This window comes from Bombina bombina, chromosome 7 (assembly GCF_027579735.1).
Source record: "Bombina bombina isolate aBomBom1 chromosome 7, aBomBom1.pri, whole genome shotgun sequence".
Classification (NCBI taxonomy): Eukaryota; Metazoa; Chordata; class Amphibia; order Anura; family Bombinatoridae; genus Bombina; species Bombina bombina.
Genome location: NC_069505.1, coordinates 300,534,582 through 300,554,250, shown reverse-complemented (window position 1 = coordinate 300,554,250; position 19,669 = coordinate 300,534,582). Strand labels below are relative to the sequence as shown.

Below are 19,669 nucleotides of genomic sequence, written 5' to 3'. Positions count from 1 at the left end.
TAATCGATTAGTTGGTTTGCAATTAGTTGGTCTGTGCACAACACCAGCTGCTTCACTCCAATGAACTCCTGCATATGGTATTGTGTTTTATGGTTATGTCCTTAGCCTAAAGGACATCTACAGACGTCTACTTTTCACTTTTTCAGGACAGTATACGTTTACAACTACCCCTGGCTTATGTGCGACCCAGATATAATAGTCATCATTTGGATTGTTTATATTAAATCTGGTGATTTGAAACTATGCTTTGCATAATATAGTGCTGAGCTTGTTATTTATACCTAGCCCCTAGACTGATGGGAGTTATTTAAATTGATGTGCACTATTATCTGTTTGCACAATTATTAGCATATTGCTTGTTATTGCTGATTATATGTACTGTAAAAATAAATGTGTAAGGCTTTGTCCTGTTATTGATATACAGTCCTTAGCGCTTCTGATTTTGTTTTTTTATATTTTTAATAAATTGTGATCATATGTACCAGATTCAACCTTTCTAAGTATATATTCGTTATTTTTAGAGCGGACTAGATATTTTCCCTAACCTTATAGCTGGTTATTTACCATTGCATATAGATATTCAAGATATTTTTATGTTAGAATGAAGTCAAGGGTTACTTTATTGAGAGGCCCCTTGCCAAGGTAGAAAACACTTAGCATTGGTGAAGAGCTAACAAAGATAAATATCCCACTTTGGTGAAATTGGCAAAACCCTACTTATACACCTCAACAGCCTTTTCTCTGCTGCAGGAAATATAGCTGCAAACAGAGAACCAGCCTTAGCCAGGAGCATGTGGACATGTTGAGATTTTTGCATTTCAATGCAAAGTTTCTGAAAGAGTGAATAACAGAATGTTATTAACAGTGATAGTCTAACTCTTTCTAGTTCTACCTCTTTTCAATAAGTTTGTGGTTTTGTTTAATTATAAAACTGTGCTCTGCTGCTTAAAAATTGAAGAAACAGTTGTGTTAATGTAAAGTTTTAGTCTGAAGTTTATATTTGTAACACTCATTATGTGGATTTTATTTAAAACATAGAAAACTATTATTGATTCTCTTTTTATCCGATTAGTCGATTAATCGAAAAAATAATCGGCCGATTAATCGATTATGAAAATAATCGTTAGTTGCAGCCCTAATCCAAACCATCCTGAAGAAACTGTAAAATTCTCGGAATTCTAAAAGAATGCCAGGAAAAATGATGAGAAAGACACCAAGAAATATAAGTCTTCCAGACTCTATAATATATCTCCCTAGATACGGATTTACGAGCCTGTAACATAGTATTAATCACAGAGTCAGAGAAACCTCTTTGACTAAGAATCAAGCGTTCAATCTCCATACCTTTAAATTTAAGGATTTGAGATCCTGATGGAAAAAAGGACCTTGTGACAGAAGGTCTGGTCTTAACGGAAGAGTCCACGGTTGGCAAGAGGCCATCCGGACAAGATCCGCATACCAAAACCTGTGAGGCCATGCTGGAGCCACCAGCAGAACAAACGAGCATTCCTTCAGAATCTTGGAGATTACTCTTGGAAGAAGAACTAGAGGCGGAAAGATATAGGCAGGATGATACTTCCAAGGAAGTGACAACGCATCCACTGCTTCCGCTTGAAGATCCCTGGATCTGGACAGATACCTGGGAAGTTTCTTGTTTAGATGAGAAGCCATCAGATCTATTTCTGGAAGACCCCACATTTGAACAATCTGAAGAAATACCTCTGGGTGAAGAGACCATTCGCCCGGATGTAATGTTTGGCGGCTGAGATAATCCGCTTCCCAATTGTCTATACCTGGAATATGAACCGCAGAAACTAGACAGGAGCTGGATTCCGCCCATACCAGAATTCGAGATACTTCTTTCATAGCCAGAGGACTGTGAGTCCCTCCTTGATGATTGATGTATGCCACAGTTGTGACATTGTCTGTCTGAAAACAAATGAACGATTCTCTCTTTAGAAGAGGCCAAGACTGAAGAGCTCTGAAAATTGCATGGAGTTCCAAAATATTGATCGGTAATCTCACCTCCTGAGATTCCCAAACCCCTTGTGCTGTCAGAGACCCCCAAACAGCTCCCCAACCTGTCAGACTTGCATCTGTTGAAATTACAGTTCAGGTCGGAAGAACAAAAGAAGCCCCCTGAACTAAACGATGGTGATCTGTCCACCACATCAGAGAGTGTCGTACAATCAGTGTTAAAGATATTAATTGAGATATCTTTGTGTAATCCCTGCACCACTGGTTCAGCATACAGAGCTGAAGAGGTCGCATGCGAAAACGAGCAAAGGGGATCGCGTCCGATGCTGCAGTCATAAGACCTAGAATTTCCATGCATAAAGCTACCGAAGGGAATGATTGTGACTGAAGGTTTTGACAAGCTGATATCAACTTTAGACGTCTCTTGTCTGTCAAAGACAGAGTCATGGACACTGAATCTATCTGGAAACCTAAAAAGGTTACCCTTGTCTGAGGAATCAATTAACTTTTTGGTAAATTGATCCTCCAACCATGATCTTGAAGAAACAACACAAGTCGATTCGTATGAGATTCTGCTAAATGTGAAGACTGAGCAAGTACCAAGATATCGTCCAAATAAGGAAATACCACAATACCCTGTTCTCTGATTACAGACAGAAGGGCACCGAGAACCTTTGTAAAAATTCTTGGAGCTGTAGCTAGGCCAAACGGTAGAGCCACAAACTGGTAATGCCTGTCTAGGAAAGAGAATCTCAGAAACTGATAGTGATCTGGATGAATCGGAATATGCAGATATGCATCCTGTAAATCTATTGTGGACATATAATGCTCTTGCTGAACAAAAGGCAGGATAGTCCTTACAGTTACCATTTTGAATGTTGGTATCCTTACATAACGATTCAATATTTTTAGATCCAGAACTGGTCTGAAGGAATTCTCCTTCTTTGGTACAATGAAGAGATTTGAATAAAACCCCAGCCCCTGTTCCAGAACTGGAACTGGCATAATTACTCAAGCCAACTCTAGATCTGAAACACATTTCAGAAATGCTTGAGCCTTCGCTAGGTTTACTGGGACACGGGAAAGAAAAAATCTCTTTGCAGGAGGCCTTATCTTGAAGCCAATTCTGTACCCTTCTGAAACAATGTTCTGAATCCAGAGATTGTGAAAGGAATTGAACCAAATTTCTTTGAAAAAACGTAATCTGCCCCCTACCAGCTGAGCTGGAATGAGGGCCGCACCTACATGTGGACTTGGGAGCTGGCTTTGGTTTTCTAAAAGGCTTGGATTTATTCCAGACTGGAGATGGTTTCCAAACTGATACCGCTCCTGAGGATGAAGGATCAGGCTTTTGTTCCTTGTTGTGACGAAAGGAACGAAAACGATTATTAGACCTAAATTTACCTTTAGATTTTTTATCCTGTGGTAAAAAAGTTCCTTTCCCTTCAGTAACAGTTGAGATAATAGAATCCAACTGAGAACCAAATAATTTATTACCCTGGAAAGAAAGGGAAAGCAGAGTAGACTTAGAAGACATATCAGCATTCCAAGTTTTAAGCCATAAAGCTCTTCTAGCTAAAATAGCTAGAGACATATACCTGACATCAACTCTAATGATATCAAAGATGGCATCACAAATAAAATTATTAGCATGTTGTAGAAGAATAATAATGCTATGAGAATTATGATCTGTTACTTGTTGCGCTAAAGCTTTTAACCAAAAGGTTGAAGCTGCAGCAACATCCGCTAAAGATATAGCAGGTCTAAGAAGATTACCTGAACACAAGTAAGCTTTTCTTAGAAAGGATTCAATTTTCCTATCTAAAGGATCCTTAAAGGAAGTACCACCTGTCGTAGGAATAGTAGAACGCTTAGCAAGAGTAGAGACAGCCCCATCAACCTTAGGGGTTTTGTCCCAAAATTCTAATCTGTCAGATGGCACAGGATATAATTGCTTAAAACGTTTAGAAGGAGTAAAAGAATTACCCAAATTATTCCATTCCCTGGAAATTACTTCAGAAATAGCACCAGGGACAGGAAAAACTTTTGGAATAACTACAGGAGATTTAAAAACCTTATCTAAACGTTTAGATTTAGTATCAAGAGAACTAGAATCCTCAATTTCTAATGCAATTAGGACTTCTTTAAGTAAAGAACGAATAAATTCCATTTTAAATAAATATGAAGATTTATCAGCATCAACCTCTGAGACAGAATCCTCTGAACCAGAAGAACCATTATCAGAATGATGATGTTCATTTAAAAATTCATCTGAAAAATTAGAAGTTTTAAAAGACTTTTTACGTTTACTAGAAGGAGGAATAACAGACATAGCCTTCTTAATGGATTTAGAAACAAAATCTCTTATGTTATCAGGAGCACTCTGAGTATTAGATGTTGACGGAACAGCAACAGGTAATGTAACAGTACTAAAGGAAATATTATCTGCATTAGCAAGTTTGTCATGACAAACAGTACAAACAACAGCTGGAGGAACAGATACCAAAAGTTTACAGCAGATACACTTAGCTTTGGTAGCTCCAGCACCAGGCAGGGATATTCCAGAAGTATCTTCTGACTCAGCTTCAACGTGGAACATCTTGCAATATGTAATAGAAAAAACAACATATAAAGCAAAATTGATCAAATTCCTTAAATGACAGTTTCAGGAATGGGAAAAAAATGCCATAGAACAAGCTTCTAGCAACCAGAAGCACAAAATAATGAGACTTAAATAATGTGGAGACAATAGTGACGCCCATATTTTTTAAGCGCCAAAAAAGACGCCCACATTATTTGGCGCCTAAATGCTTTTGGCACCAAAATGACGCCACATTCGGAACGCCAACACTTTTGGCGCAAAAAAACGTCAAAAATTACGCAACTTCCGGCGACACGTATGACGCCGGAAACAGAAAAAAAATTTTGCGCCAAAAAAGTCAGCGCCAAGAATGACGCAATAAAATGAAGCATTTTCAGCCCCCGCGAGCCTAACAGCCCACAGGGAAAAGTCAAATTTTTAAGGTAAGAAAAAATGATTTATTCATATGCATTATCCCAAATATGAAACTGACTGTCTGAAATAAGGAATGTTGAATATCCTGAGTCAAGGCAAATAAATGTTTGAATACATATATTTAGAACTTTATATAAAAGTGCCCAACCATAGCTTAGAGTGTCACAGAAAATAAGACTTACTTACCCCAGGACACTCATCTACATGTAGTAGAAAGCCAAACCAGTACTGAAACGAGAATCAGTAGAGGAAATGGTATATATAAGAGTATATCGTCGATCTGAAAAGGGAGGTAAGAGATGAATCTCTACGACCGATAACAGAGAACCTATGAAATAGACCCCGTAGAAGGAGATCACTGCATTCAAATAGGCAATACTCTCCTCACATCCCTCTGACACTCACTGCACGCTGAGAGGAAAACCGGGCTCCAACCTGCTGCGGAGCGCATATCAACGTAGAATCTAGCACAAACTTACTTCACCACCTCCATAGGAGGCAAAGTTTGTAAAACTGATTTGTGGGTGTGGTGAGGGGTGTATTTATAGGCATTTTGAGGTTTGGGAAACTTTGCCCCTCCTGGTAGGAATGTATATCCCATACGTCACTAGCTCATGGACTCTTGCTAATTACATGAAAGAAATATGACTGAACATACCTCATTGCTGCATAGCATGAAAACCGTTCCTCACACTGAAGTTTCCTGTACTCCTCAGCCTCTGTGGGAACAGCAAATGGACCTTAGTTACCAATGCTAAGATCAACATCCTCCAGGCAGCAGTCTTCATCCATCTGCTGCCTGAGAGTAAATAGTACAAACCGGTAAAATTTAAAAATAACAAACTCTTGATTGAAGAAATTAAAAACTAATATTTTATCACCTCTTTCACTTTACCCTTCCTAGTACTTTGAGTAGGCAAAGAGAATGACTGGGGGGTGGAGCTAAGGGGGGAGCTATATAGACAGCTCTGCTGTGGTGCTCTTTGCCACTTCCTGTAGGGAAGGATAATATCCCACAAGGATGAATCCGTGGACTCGTCTTACCTACATAGAAGAAACTTGTTTAATTCTGTCACCTTCTCACTGTTATGGCGATTCAGAACGCTGTATCTTCGTGAACAAACTGAACGGAAGCAGAGTGCGCAGTGAGCGACGTTAGTTACTCTGTTACAGGGGGCGTGTGCGCTAGAGCGCATATGATTGGATATTCACCTATTACGTGTCTTATGTTTAGTAAACATTTCAGTGTGATGACCCGACAGTTAATATTCCCTAATGATCGGTATCTGATACATGGTGCTGCATAAAATCATCTGCTTGTCAGGCTAGTCCCATGTGACATCACACTGTTGGGGGTTGGGAGGTCTGATGGAACTGACCAGCTTTAAATCCAATCGGATCCCCTAGAGCAGAGGACAGTCACAGGTGCGGCAGACAGAAGCGGCAGTCTTCCTTCAATGCACAGAGACAGGTAAGTAGCGGCGGTCTGCTTTCATTGCCGCTCTCTGGACCTGACCCTCTGTCAATCCCAACCACAGTCCTCCAGTGACAGACATAAGTAGTCACAGAACAATGGTTAGGAGCGGCAGTCTTCCTGTTCAATGCCGCACCTCATGACCAGAGCAGAGGACAGTCAGAGATGCGACAGATAGGAGATGCGGTTTGATGGTCACTGACTGAAGTGCCGCCCCCTGTCAAGTGCCGCCTGGATCCGTTGGACCCAGTTGGTCCCATCATTAAGCCTTCCCTGCTCTAATAAATAAAAAGAGAGAAGCACTCAACCTGAGAACAAGGAATGGTATAATAGCTTGTTATATGGCTTGTTACCAACCAGGAAGCAGCCTGTTTTTGCTCAACGCGTGCCTTTCACAGAGAAGAACTTTCCTGTAGTATATCAGTCTGATCCTGACTAAACAGTGCGGTCCAGTTCCGAACTACCAGGCAAACCCTCTCGGAAAAGAGAAACGGCAAAACCCCAGACATTTGTTTCGGCCTAGTGTGGGCCTCGTCAGTGAGGTGCAGCCATTTCCCTCTTGGGTTATCTTCTATATATCTATATAAAAATACCCGTCTGGCTCCTAAACGTCTGCTTTCTATATTTCTTACTGGCTCCTAAATTTTAAACAGATTTGTAGAACCTTGAATTAGATAATAGAAATAAATTGCAAAGTTATTTAAAATTGTATCTATCTGAATCATAATAATCATCTTCATCAATATTATGATTATCATCATTATTTATTAAAGGGTCATGAAACTCAACATTTTTATTTCATGATTCAGATAGAGAATACAATTTTAAACAACTTTGTAATTTACTTCTATTATCTAATTTGTTTCATTCTCTTGGTATCATTTGTTGAAGGAGCAGCAATGCACTACTGGTTTCTAACAGAACACATAGGTGAGCCAATGACAATCGGTATATATATGCAGCCACCAATCAGCAGCTAGAACCTAGGTTCTTTGCTGCTCCTGAGCTTCCCTAGATAAACCTGTCAGCAAAGAATAACAAGAGAAGGAAGCAAATTAAATAACAGAAGTAAATTTGAAAGTTGTTTAAAATTGTATTCTCTATCTGAATCATGAAAGAAAAAAAATTGGGGTTCATGTCCCTTTAAGTGCCAAAATATTACATGGAACTATGGCATTAAAGGGCCATTAAACACAGTATAATAGCATTATCAACAAATGCATAATAAAAAGACAAGGCAAAAGCACTTAGTTTGAATTTCAAATAAGGAGTAGATTTTATTTCTGACAAATTTCAAAGATAGCTCAATTTTCCTTCCCTGTGCATCATATGTAAAATGCAAGCGCACTAGATGGCAACACTATTTCCTGCCATATAGTGCAGCAGACACCTTCCTAGATAGCTCTTCAACAAAGAATACTAAGCAAATTTGATAATAGAAGTAAATTGGAGTATTTTTTCTTAATTGTATGCTCTGGTTTTAAAACCCTAATTCTACCTCAAAATGCCACAACTGCTTCATTCTTACAGCCAATAACGTTAGAATCATGTCGTGGAAACCCTCCAGCATTCAAGTTAACAAATATTGTTTACAGTGTGGTCATGGCATACTATAATTACACAAAAATATTTATCTCATCTTCCTCTATCATACCACAACTAGTTACTCCTCTATATACTATATGCTGCCATGAGAGGGTGACTTTTATTCTTACTGTACTGTAAATGTTTCTGCTGTCTTGCAATTAATTAACATATCAACCAAGTGTTAACAGTTTCGGAATAGATTAACAGCTTCCTTGCTGTAAAACATTTTTAATGGTAAAATTCTTCTCACCACTTGCCTTATTCGGAGGAGACAATCTAGACTTGTCACTGGAACAGACGAGGCTAGACACTTTCATTGTTTTGCATTTGCTTATCTCTGCTGAGGCCAGTTAGGGAGAAATATATAGCAGGGTTAGGCTTTTGATGTCTGCTGTGTGCACTACCAATTCTCAGAATTGGAAAACCTAAAATTTCCACTTTATTGTTAAATTACAGGAGAATTGAGTATTAATAATAAAAGTACACTGCATATTTTTACTATGCATGTTTAATGTCCCTTTAAGCCAAGTTCAACAAATAACTGGTGTCTAATATATAGCCCCTGACATCTGGTAAACACAAGTAACCAACAAAGCTGTTACTTATTCCTAGCAGCTGCACTTTCACACGCAGCGGCAAAACTCAGGCCTTTAACAACATCAATGACCATTGCGCATTTCGACAGATATACGATAAAACAATGGTTGACTAGCCCAGTGGCAAGGAAAGGAAGCATCACATATTTAAAATCACTACTGTAATAGTATTATTAGATATCAAAAGGATAAATCCCTAAGCGTGTTAACAGGACTAAACCACAGTATGTGCCCATATTACTTGCATGTAAGGGGTTAAATCACTGTTGTGAAGTTTGAACATTATTCTGTTCATGTCGCTGGCATCTAGGCAGTTAAATTATAGTTCTACGAGTGTTACTGGCAACCTAGGGGTTAAATATCTAACAGGTATAATCCTGAAGACTAAGAAGACTCACACATGAAGATGTGGATATCTCCTGCACAGGTATAATGTTTAAATAGATACACAGATACAAAATACTATGGTATTATGTTGCACCTGATATATTGTTGCTTGGTTTCCGTTAAACTAAAAGACTGTTAAACACTGTTAAAGACTGTTAAACAGGTCATCTAGTTTCAGCAGTCACACTGTCCCCATTCATAATGCAGCCTTTTTCACTAATGTAAATAAAGTCAGTTTAATAACTTACTTGACTCTCTGAATCCAGACGCAATAGTCAGTGATGTACAGCTCATTAAGGATGTAAGCCGGATCGTTCTCTTGAAATATAGAGTGGATATCCAGCAAGCACTTTAGCACAGCAGCTTTACCTAGATGAGAAACACAAATACATTCTGTCATTTTATAGATCTGGTCAACAAAAGGGAAATAAACATAAAAAAAACATGTCAGGAACCACGTAATGCAGGTCAAGTGGCTCTTAAAGGGAAAAGAAACCCAAAATTTCACGATTTAGCCCAAAATACCAGAGAATTTTTTACATTTTTGATATCACTCCATTTAAACAGAAATAGAGCCCTTTTTTTTTTTTATCAATTACAACTATATATTTTCTTTTTTAGTAGACAACACAAGGCACATTTTGATATATTTCATGCCACCGTTTCCCCATCAAATGCAATCAAATTATATTAAAAAAAAAAAAAAAAGATAACTTTTCCACAAACATTGCTTTTCTCACTGAAATTATTTACATACCGCTTATGCGGTCATAACACAAATGTGGGTTAAAGCTTCTCTGGAATCCCCTTTGCTTAGAAATAGCAGACATGCATGACTTTGCAATTGGTAGAAGGCTGCGAATTGCAGCTGCGTACCACACTTCTAATATTCCTGGCAGTGAAGGGGTTAATCAGATAGATTGTAAAGTTAATTTTAGCTGTAGTGTAGAGATTACCCTTCAACATGACACCTCCTACCACTGATCCTTACCTGGTCCTTCCTAAAGAGCTCCTTTCCCTCCCCCCTGTAACTGGTCACCATCATCTTAGGTACTGGAAAACAGTCTGCCAGTAGCAAGTTTGTAGTTTTTTTCTTACTTTAAAAAAATTAAATTTATTTTTACCTGATAAATTATTTTCATTTTTGGAAGTGAGTCCACGAGAACATTCATAACCTATGGGAATTATTCAACCTGGCCACCAGGAGGAGGCAAAGACACCCCAAACAAAACTATAAATATCTCTCCCACTTCCCCTACCCTCTCAGTAGTTCAAGTCGAGGATAAGGAAAAGTGAAGAGAGATACAAGGGGTACAGAGGTGAAATTGACTGCCGCCACTACATATTTTTGCATTTGGGGTGGGGTCGTGGACTACCACTGCCAAGAAGGAAATTAATTTACCAGGTAAGTATACATTTTATTTTCTTCTATTGGCAGTGAGAGTCCACAAGAACATTCATAACCTATGGGAAACCAATACCCAAGCTGTAAAGTTAACGAATGTTCGGGAGGGAAAAGTAGGGAAGGCAGTCCTTATCACTAGGCACCACCGCTTGTAGAACCCTTCTCCCAAAAGATACCTCTGCTGAGACAAACACATCAAATCTATAAAATTTTGTGAAAGTGTCCAATGATGATCAAGTTGCAGCCGTGCAAATCTGTTCAACTAAGGCTTCATTCTTGAAGGCCCAAGAAGTAGAAACCGCACGAGTAGAATGTGCTGTAATTCATGAAGGGGGTTCCTGACCCGTCTCTGTGTAAGCCATGCAAATCAGACTTAGCAACCAGAAGGCTGAGGCCTTCTGCCCTTTGCGCTTACCAGTATGCATGATGAATAAGGAAGATGACCGACGGAACACCTTAGTAGCGTGAAGGTAGAACTTCAACGCTCTGACCACATCCAAATTATGGAACAATCTCTCCTAGGAGGATGACTGATTAGGACAAAATAAAGGAACCACAATCTCCTGGTTGATGTTGTGAGTATGGACAAACTTGGGAAGGAAACCTATTTCGACATCAACACAGCCTTATCCTGATGGATCACTACAGAGGATTACACATCAAGGCCGATAACTGACACTCTGTTAGAAGAGGAAATAGCCAACAGGAAAACCACTTTCCAAGTGAGTAACTTAATATCAACAGCATGCAGAGGCTCAAAAATCAGCAGCATGCAGCCCTCTGAAGAACTTTAAGAACTAAATTGAGGCTCCATGGAGGAGCAACAGGTTTGAAAAAAGGTCTTATTCTGGCCAGAGCCTGAATAAACTTCTGAACGTCTGGCAAATGAGCCAACGTCTTATGAAAAAGAACGGATAGAAATCTGACCCTTACAGCACACGGCAAGTGACTTCCGGTTCGGAGGCGGAGTGGAGTGGTTGGTTGCTGCTTCGCGCGCCGAAAACACAGGGCCTGCTACATCGCCCCAACGCTATTCCTCCTTGTGCTGCAATTTTTTCCTGCAGGCCGGAGATTTGGCCTAAGGCTACTAGCGTGACCGAAGTCACAAGACAGAATCGGCTTCGTTGTGGAAGCACCGCCGCCCTGGCGCGGCGTTCACCTTCTTTTTTCATACAGAGCAACATGTGAGGGGACCTCAGTGAGCGGAACTGCTTGTTGAAACGGCCGGGACGTGCAGCAGAGATCGGTATATAATTCTCTCAGGGCTGTTATCCAGAAACAGGCATTTATCAAGAGGATTTAAGAATCGCTACATTGGGAACCCGGTTGGAAGACTGGTCGTGAGTACTAAAGATTTACAATGTATGGGCACCTCTTTTTATTTATGCTCATTATTTGGGTTATATCTCTCCTGGCTATATCCCACTAAGACTTTTATCTAACATCGTAAAAAAGAATAGCGGTGTGTGCAGATTACATAAAGTCCTGACAGTGCGGTGTGAGTAGTGGCCTGTATTAGAGAGACTTAAAGCTGGGAAAAGTGCTCTTACTATCTGCCCCCAAAACATCACCATCATTTATATCGCACAATAAGTTAGCAGTGGACCGGCAGTGGTGCCACTCTCTTAGGACTTTCATCTTACATTTAAATGCTGTGAAGAAAATTGGTGCTAGAAATTGAACAGCAGTTCCCAGGACCCTGATACAGGGTAGGAACACTGGCCCTGACACCGCCACCTCTAAAGGGACCTGCTCTCACCCTGGGGCAAGAAGTTTTGCAATAAGTCGGGTCGCTGTTAATAATGAACATAGGTCCCCAACTGAAAATCCTCCAAGGGAAAAAGATCTAACAATCTGATATCCTAGCTGCAGTTCCCAGGACCCTGACACAGGGTAGGAACACAACCTTGGCATCAATCTCTACTTAAGGACTATCACTACACATTCTGGCCTAAGCTCCACACCAACTTTTAATGGTACTCCCCAGTCTAAACTCCATCCTAAATAGAATTTAAAGAGGAAAGTTCAGCACGGGTGTCTCACAGCATTGTTACAGAACAGGACTATAACATTGATACTAGTACTGTCCCTTACTGCGGGTACACACACTGACATTAAGTTTTGCATTTGCCCTAATAGGGCCAAAGTGAAGTAAAGGAAGTCTATCACAGGAAGGCTGGATGTCCACAGAATTATCTATTCCTGTATGACTCTGTGTTTGGACATTAAGTGGATCACATCTAAAATTGTTTTTCTTTTTTTTTTTTTTTTCTTTTTGCATGACCATTGAATAATGTGCCTGGTAGTTTTCAAAAAGCTACATCATTTTGTTTTTTTGGGTGAAATGGTCTATTTATAGGAGACTATAAGAGTGTTCTGGAGACAGGACGAGCAAGACCACCTGATATTTAAGAGAGTCCACAGATCCATTTTAAATAGTTTTCTTTGTGCTGATAGCAATCTGCGTTAAGATAGTTAATTTTGAGATAAAGTGAATTTTAGGCAAGCTGATTAGTAGCAGTAAGTGCTGATAACATTGCCACAGGAGCTATAAATATAAGAACACTTAAACAGTACGCTTTTGGGTTAGAGAACACGGAGGCGATTCTCTAAAGGAAGACCCTCCCCTTTTTTTTTTTTTTTCTCTCCCTTTTTCTGTATATTCTTTCTTTTCTTCCCCCCTTTTTTTTTTTTTTTTTTTTCCCTCCCCCACGTTTCACACTTTTACCTTAACTATTGCACTTCAACACAAGTCCTCACTCACGGCACTGTCTCCTGTCACGCTTAGGGAAAGTAAGTGACAGTTGGAATCACATTTCCACTTTTTTTACCGCAGAGTAAATCCTCCCCCCCTCTTTTTTCTATTATCTATTTAGTCACTGAATTATTTATTTATTTTTGCACGCATCACATTCTCACTTTAATTGCTGCACATCAACAAGTCCTCACTCACTGCATTGTATTCTGTCACATTGAGGGATAGTAAGTGACAGTCGGAGTCACTCCACACATTTTCATTCCTTTTTTTTTTTTTTTTTTTTTTTTTCTTCTTTTTTCTCTTTCTTTTCCCTTTTCTTATTTTTTTTTCCTCCTTTCTTAGCTTGAGCAATAATTCCAACATACATGGATAGATTTGTTACACAACATACTCACCGGCCATGCCACCCAAACATAAAGACAAGAAGTCTGCTAAATTATCCGAGAGCTCCTTAGTAGTTGCACAAGAACAATATAATGGTATAGGCTCAAATTCTGATTTTTCTGAATTAGTCGAGCAGATTTCAAGGATGATCTCCCCGCAATTGGATGCTGTTAAACAAGAAATTAAACAAGATATAAATAATATTGTCCTGGAAGTGAGGCAATTTACAGCCCGACTGGAGGAAATTGAGACCCGAATCTCAGACTCTGAAGATAGATTACATAAATGCGAGCAGTCCAACAAAGAATCTGGGTCTCAAATAGCTTTGTTACAAGCTAAATTAGAGGACCTAGAGGACCGCTCGCGTCGGAATAATTTAAGAATTATTGGTCTTCCCGAATCCACAGAATACCAAGATTTAGCTGCCTTTGTTTCAGTTAAACTCCCCCAATTATTAAAAATGCCAGCCTCCCCGATGCCTATGATTATCGAAAGAGCTCACAGAGTGGGTCCAGTACGCCAAAATTCTGAGGGTATTACTAGACCCAGACCCATACTGGTTAAAATGCTAAACTTCCAGGACAAGATTAATATTCTTAAATACTACAGAAAAGCTAACCCATTAATATTAGATCAACAAAAAGTATTAATCTTCCAAGATTTTTCCTCCGAAACTACGAATAGGAGGAAAGAAATGTCTCCCTTCTGTTAGGCTTGTCTACCCGGCAAGATTAATCATGATTATTGAGGGACAAACAAGTATATTAAATAATACTGCAGAAGCTCAGAAGTTCTGTTTAGATAATGGTATCCCTTGAATGTTAAGGATTGGTCTGACTGCTTGAAGTCATTTTATGTTTTGATCATGAGTAATTTTTTTACTGTAAAATTATTGTTGAAAAGAAGGTCTTTTCAAGAGTATGTGTGTAAAGATGTATTTTTATTATCGATATGTAAACGGGGGGGGCTTCCTTTCTCTTTTTTTTTTTTTTCATGCCTCTACATACTCTTCACCCCTCTGCTCTCTCGTTCTAATATATTCTACAGGCTTGCGGTCTCTTGGTATTTTATAAATTCATGGTATGTTTTAAAATGTTTTTTAGCACCTTAGTAAATTTGGATCGGGCATAGGGTCGATTAAAATTCTTTCCTGGAACGTAGGTGGAATTACTTCCCCTATCAAACGGAAAGCCGTATTAAAATTACTGGGATCCCATAAGCCCGATATTGTTATGCTTCAAGAAATTCACCTAAAAGGGCATGAAATTGATAAACTCAAATCCAGATGGGTGGGGGAGGTGGTAGCTGCCCCGTCACAGGTCAGGAAGAAAGGAGTGGCAATATTGATCAATAAAAATTTAAAATATAAAATAAATAAGAGCCAAATTGATCCAGAGGCCCGTTATCAAATCCTTGACATTGAAATAGAGAAGATCTCTTTTATTCTCTGTAATATTTATGGCCCTAACCAACCTGACGCTAGGTTTTGGGAGGAACTAGCACTAGAATTAGTCATACACAGAGGACGTAATGTTGTGATTGGAGGGGATTTTAACTTAACAGCATACCCTAATTTAGACAGATTAAGTAGAACTAAAAGTACTAAGCGAGTTAAGAAAACTCGAACATTACAAAAATTCTGCCATAAAGTAGGTGTATATGACATCTGGAGAAGTCTGAATCCAGATGTCAAAGCATTTACATGTCTATCTAAAGGACATCAAGCTTTGTCGCGCATAGACATGTTTCTAATTTCTGAAAACTTAAGTGGCAAGGAGGTAAAGGCCGACATTAAAGATATAGTACTTTCTGACCACGCGATTATAGCTTTAGAATTTAACTCTAAATCTCTTACTCCTAGACCGAATAATAATTTCTTTTTCCCCAACTATCTACATAGTAACCTACATTTTCAAAACTGGTTAGCTAACAAATGGAGAGAATTTGAGAGATATAACCATTCCTATAAGGACAAGCCAGAAATACTCTGGGAGACCGGAAAGGCTGTGTTACGTGGGGGTATTAAGGCTTATATGTGTGTTCTTAAAAAAAAATCTTTACAGAAAGAAATTCAACTCTCTAATAGTGTGAGGAACGCATATAATGCGTTCATAGCTGTACCCTCCAAAATTCTTGGAGAAAGATACACAAATTTAAAAACACAAAGGGATATCTTCCTTAAACAACAAATGATATCTGAAGATATAAGAAAGAAATCACTTTATGGTGGCTATTCAGGTAAAGCAGCAAAATATCTTGTTAAAATCACTAAAAAGAGATCTTCCAATTATATTGCCGCAATTAGATCTGGGAAAAATAGATTTACCTCCAATCACGACATTCAACATACGTTTACAGATTTTTTTAAAAATCTCTACAAAGCTGAACTTCCCAATTTAGAATTAAAAGAGAGGTTTTGGGATAATGTAAAGATCCCCAAAATGCCACAAGAGATAATTAATCAACTCAATGCTCCGATCTCTATACAAGAAATTCTAACTGGTATTAAAACTGCCAAATTTAACAAAGCCCCCGGCCCCGACTCACTTCCAGCCGAATTCTACAAGATCCTTGCAGACCAAATAGTTCCTAACCTACATAAGTTATTTAATTCTTATTATTCCGCAGATATGCCATGCTCTCAGTATTTTGCGGCGTCAAACATAGCTTTAGTTCTCAAAAAAGAAAAAGATCCTGAAATCCCCTCTTCATATCGACCTATTTCCCTGTTAAATTTTGATTATAAATTACTTACGTCCATAATTGCAAAAAGATTGGCTCCTCACCTAAATAATATTATACATGATAATCAGGCTGGCTTCATGATGGGGAGAAGCCCGACAAAAAATATCCGTAAGGTTATGCTTGTACTGGACTACCTGCGGAGTAATAAGAAAGTGTTAAAAAAAGAAGATGCTGCCATCTTAACAGTCGATGCCGAAAAGGCTTTCGACTTTATCTGTTGGGACCATCTCTTTTCGGCCTTGGAAAAGTTTGGCTTTTCCGGGAATTTTACAAATTTGATCAAAGCTATCTATAACAATCCCTCTTCAGCAATCTTTATCAATGGTTCTACCACGGATCGGTTTATTTTACAGAGAGGCACTAGGCAGGGATGCCCCCTATCGCCTATCCTCTTCAACATATCATTAGAACCACTGGCGATTCTCCTTAGGCAGCAGTTAGAAGGTATCCAGATTGGTAAACAAAAATATGTTTTAGCTCTGTATGCTGACGATTTACTCCTTTTCTTATCTGGTCTAAAAGAAAGCCTACCTAAGCTACTAGAGTCAGTGCAAATATTTGCGTCATTTTCTGGTTACAAAATCAATGTTCAAAAATCCGAACTACTGTGGATACATAGAACTGCCTTCCATGTATTAGATCATCCATTTAGAGAGGTCACTCAAATAAAGTATTTAGGAATAACAATGTCAAAATCCCCACAAGAATGGTATGAGTTGAATTATGTTAAATTCTTCAATTATTGTAAGCAGAAATTGAATGACTGGGCCTCTATTCCTATCTCTCTTTCAGCACGTATTATGCTTATTAAAATCATACTTCTACCAAAGTTAATATATCTTCTCCAAAACATATCTTTCCTTTTACATAAGGTAGATATAAAATTATTTAACCGAATATCTAGTGAATTTCTCTGGAAAGGAAAGAGACCCCGAATTGCATTAAATGCATTAACACTCTCTAAAGAGTCGGCGGGCCTCGCTTTCCCGAATATTACTTACTACAATATTGCTTCAATAGCAAAACTGGCGGCTGACTGGATCTCAGAGAAAGAATTTTTCACTGTCTTTGCCGGGGAGACAAACCTTGTTCACCCATTCAACTTAAAAGCTCTTTTACATTGCCCAATTTCACAACTGCCACCGGTAATTGCTAAAATGCCGACTTTTAAAAATGTGATCCTGGCATGGCAGAAATTCTGTGTAGAAATTGGCACATCTCCATTTGTCTCGGAATATCTCCCAATTCAGGGATGCCCAGGATTTGTTCCAGGTTTCACGTATAAGGTCTTTGAGAGATGGAAACTGAAAGGGCTGACCTCCATAAAACAACTAGTTACTTCTAATACAATAATTAGATCATTCCTTGACATCAGAGCAGAATTTGAGCTTCCCCAAACTGATCACTTTGCGTATTTGCAAATAAAGCATTACATTACAGATCTCAAACTTAAATTTGGCTCTAATTGGACATATGCTCCGTTAAGGAGCCTAATGAATCAATATAACAGTGGGGCTTTGTCAATCTCTCCATTTTATCGTTTGATGACGATTTCCAAACATGAGGCCCAACTGGAGAAAATAGTAGCTATTTGGAGTAATAGTTTTCCAGAGCTCAGGCCTCAACAAATTCTAGTAAGCCTGAACCTGTTGAATAAAACAGGAAACGCCCTAGCATGGCGAGAACGGCATTTAAAAATGATTTATGCGACATACATCACCCCTGACAAATTATCTAAATGGTATAGAAAAATTATCGGATGCTGGAAATGTCAGGCCCAACAAGCAAACCTTTTACATTGCATCTGGTTGTGCCCCAAAGTCCAACAGTTCTGGCTGAAAATTAAGTTTTGGTTGAATAAAATCTTAGATACAGAAATAAGATTAGAGGCCCAAATGGTCATTTTCTTAGTTAAATTTTCACAACAGCAAAAGAATTATAAGTTAATTAATACCGTAATTTTATTAGCTAGGAATGTGATCCTGACATCTTGGAAACTCTCCCACCTACCTCCGTTCATAAAATTTAAAAAAGAAGTATTGAAACAATGTATGGTGGAACAATATGCAATATCTAAGTACAATGAGACCCATATAAAGAGATTCCTAGATAAATGGGGTGTAGTAATATTGTCACTTCCGCCACTGGCTCAGCAGCAATTAATTAAGCCTCTTAGCCAATCGGCTTACATTCTTGAATTGATTAAAGCGGGCAGATACCCAGCATGTTGGGCCGATTAGAGAGAGAGCAGAGAGGGTTGGGGGGCACTGTAGATTCTTTTCCTCGGTTTCTTCCTTTTTTTTTTTTTTTTTTTTTCTTCCTCGTCCTCTCCCTCTACCCTTCTTCACTCCCGTTCCCCCCTCGTATTGACACCATTAAAAAGTATGTTTAACCTGTTCTAGGACAGGTATACATGTATTTACATCCTTACAGAGATTAGCCTCATACATTCTACAGGAAAATTCAAAAATTACGTGATACATAGCCTATATATTTTTTTTTTTTTGCCACATATTACTAATACAGAGACCCTAGGGACACCATTGTATCTGCTATATTTAAGTTTTGTCTTTTTTCTCGTTTAAAAATGATTGTTGTTAGCTTAAATGCTTTAAGTTTTGATAATACTTGTCTCATCTCTGTAAAGAACATTGTTTGTATCCCTGCCACAGAGTTTGCAATAAGATGACTGTGTGTACGTTAATAATAAATAAACACTTTAAAAAAAAGAAATCTGACCCTTAATAGAACTGCCCGACAAGGCCCTTCTCCAGGCCCTCCTGGAGAAACTGTAAGATACGTGGTGTCTTAACTCTATGCCAAGAAAAACCATGTTGGTCACACCAGTGTAGATAAGTCCTCCAGACCTTGTAGTAGATGCGTCTGGTGAAAGGCTTGAGAGCCTGGATAAGAGTATCAATCACCTTGTCAGAGAAGCCTCGCTGAGCCAAGATCAACCGTTCAATCTCCAGGCAGTCAGTGTCAGAGTATCTAGGTTTTGGTAAAAGAACGGACCCCGAGTTAGCAGGTCCTGATGAAGAGGCAACCGCCAAGGAGAAGCAGACAACATATTCGCTAGGTCTCCATACCAAGTTCTGCGTGGCCACGCAGGAGCTATCAAAATAGTTTGTATTCCCTCCTGCTTGATCTGAGCAACCACTCAGGACAGGAGAACAATCGGTGGAAACAGATACACAAGGTTGAAGTTCCATGGGATCATTAGAGCGTCCACTAGCTCCGTTTGAGGATCCCTGGACCTCAATCCGCATTTCTGGAGCTTGGCATTGAAGCGGGAAGCCATCAGATCTATTTCTGGAACACCCCATCTGCGAGTGATCTC

At 39.0% G+C, this 19,669-nt stretch overlaps 1 protein-coding gene across 2 annotated transcripts in view; it reads right to left on the bottom strand.

The window, feature by feature from the left end:
* SHQ1 (SHQ1, H/ACA ribonucleoprotein assembly factor) overlaps nt 1–19,669 on the bottom strand; it is a 296,452-nt gene that overhangs the window by 100,033 nt on the left and 176,750 nt on the right. For both annotated transcript variants that reach the window (XM_053720888.1, XM_053720887.1), the window contains exon 11: nt 9,286–9,406. In XM_053720888.1, coding sequence (XP_053576863.1) covers nt 9,286–9,406 — 121 coding nt within the window. The remainder of the gene's footprint in view (nt 1–9,285; nt 9,407–19,669) is intronic.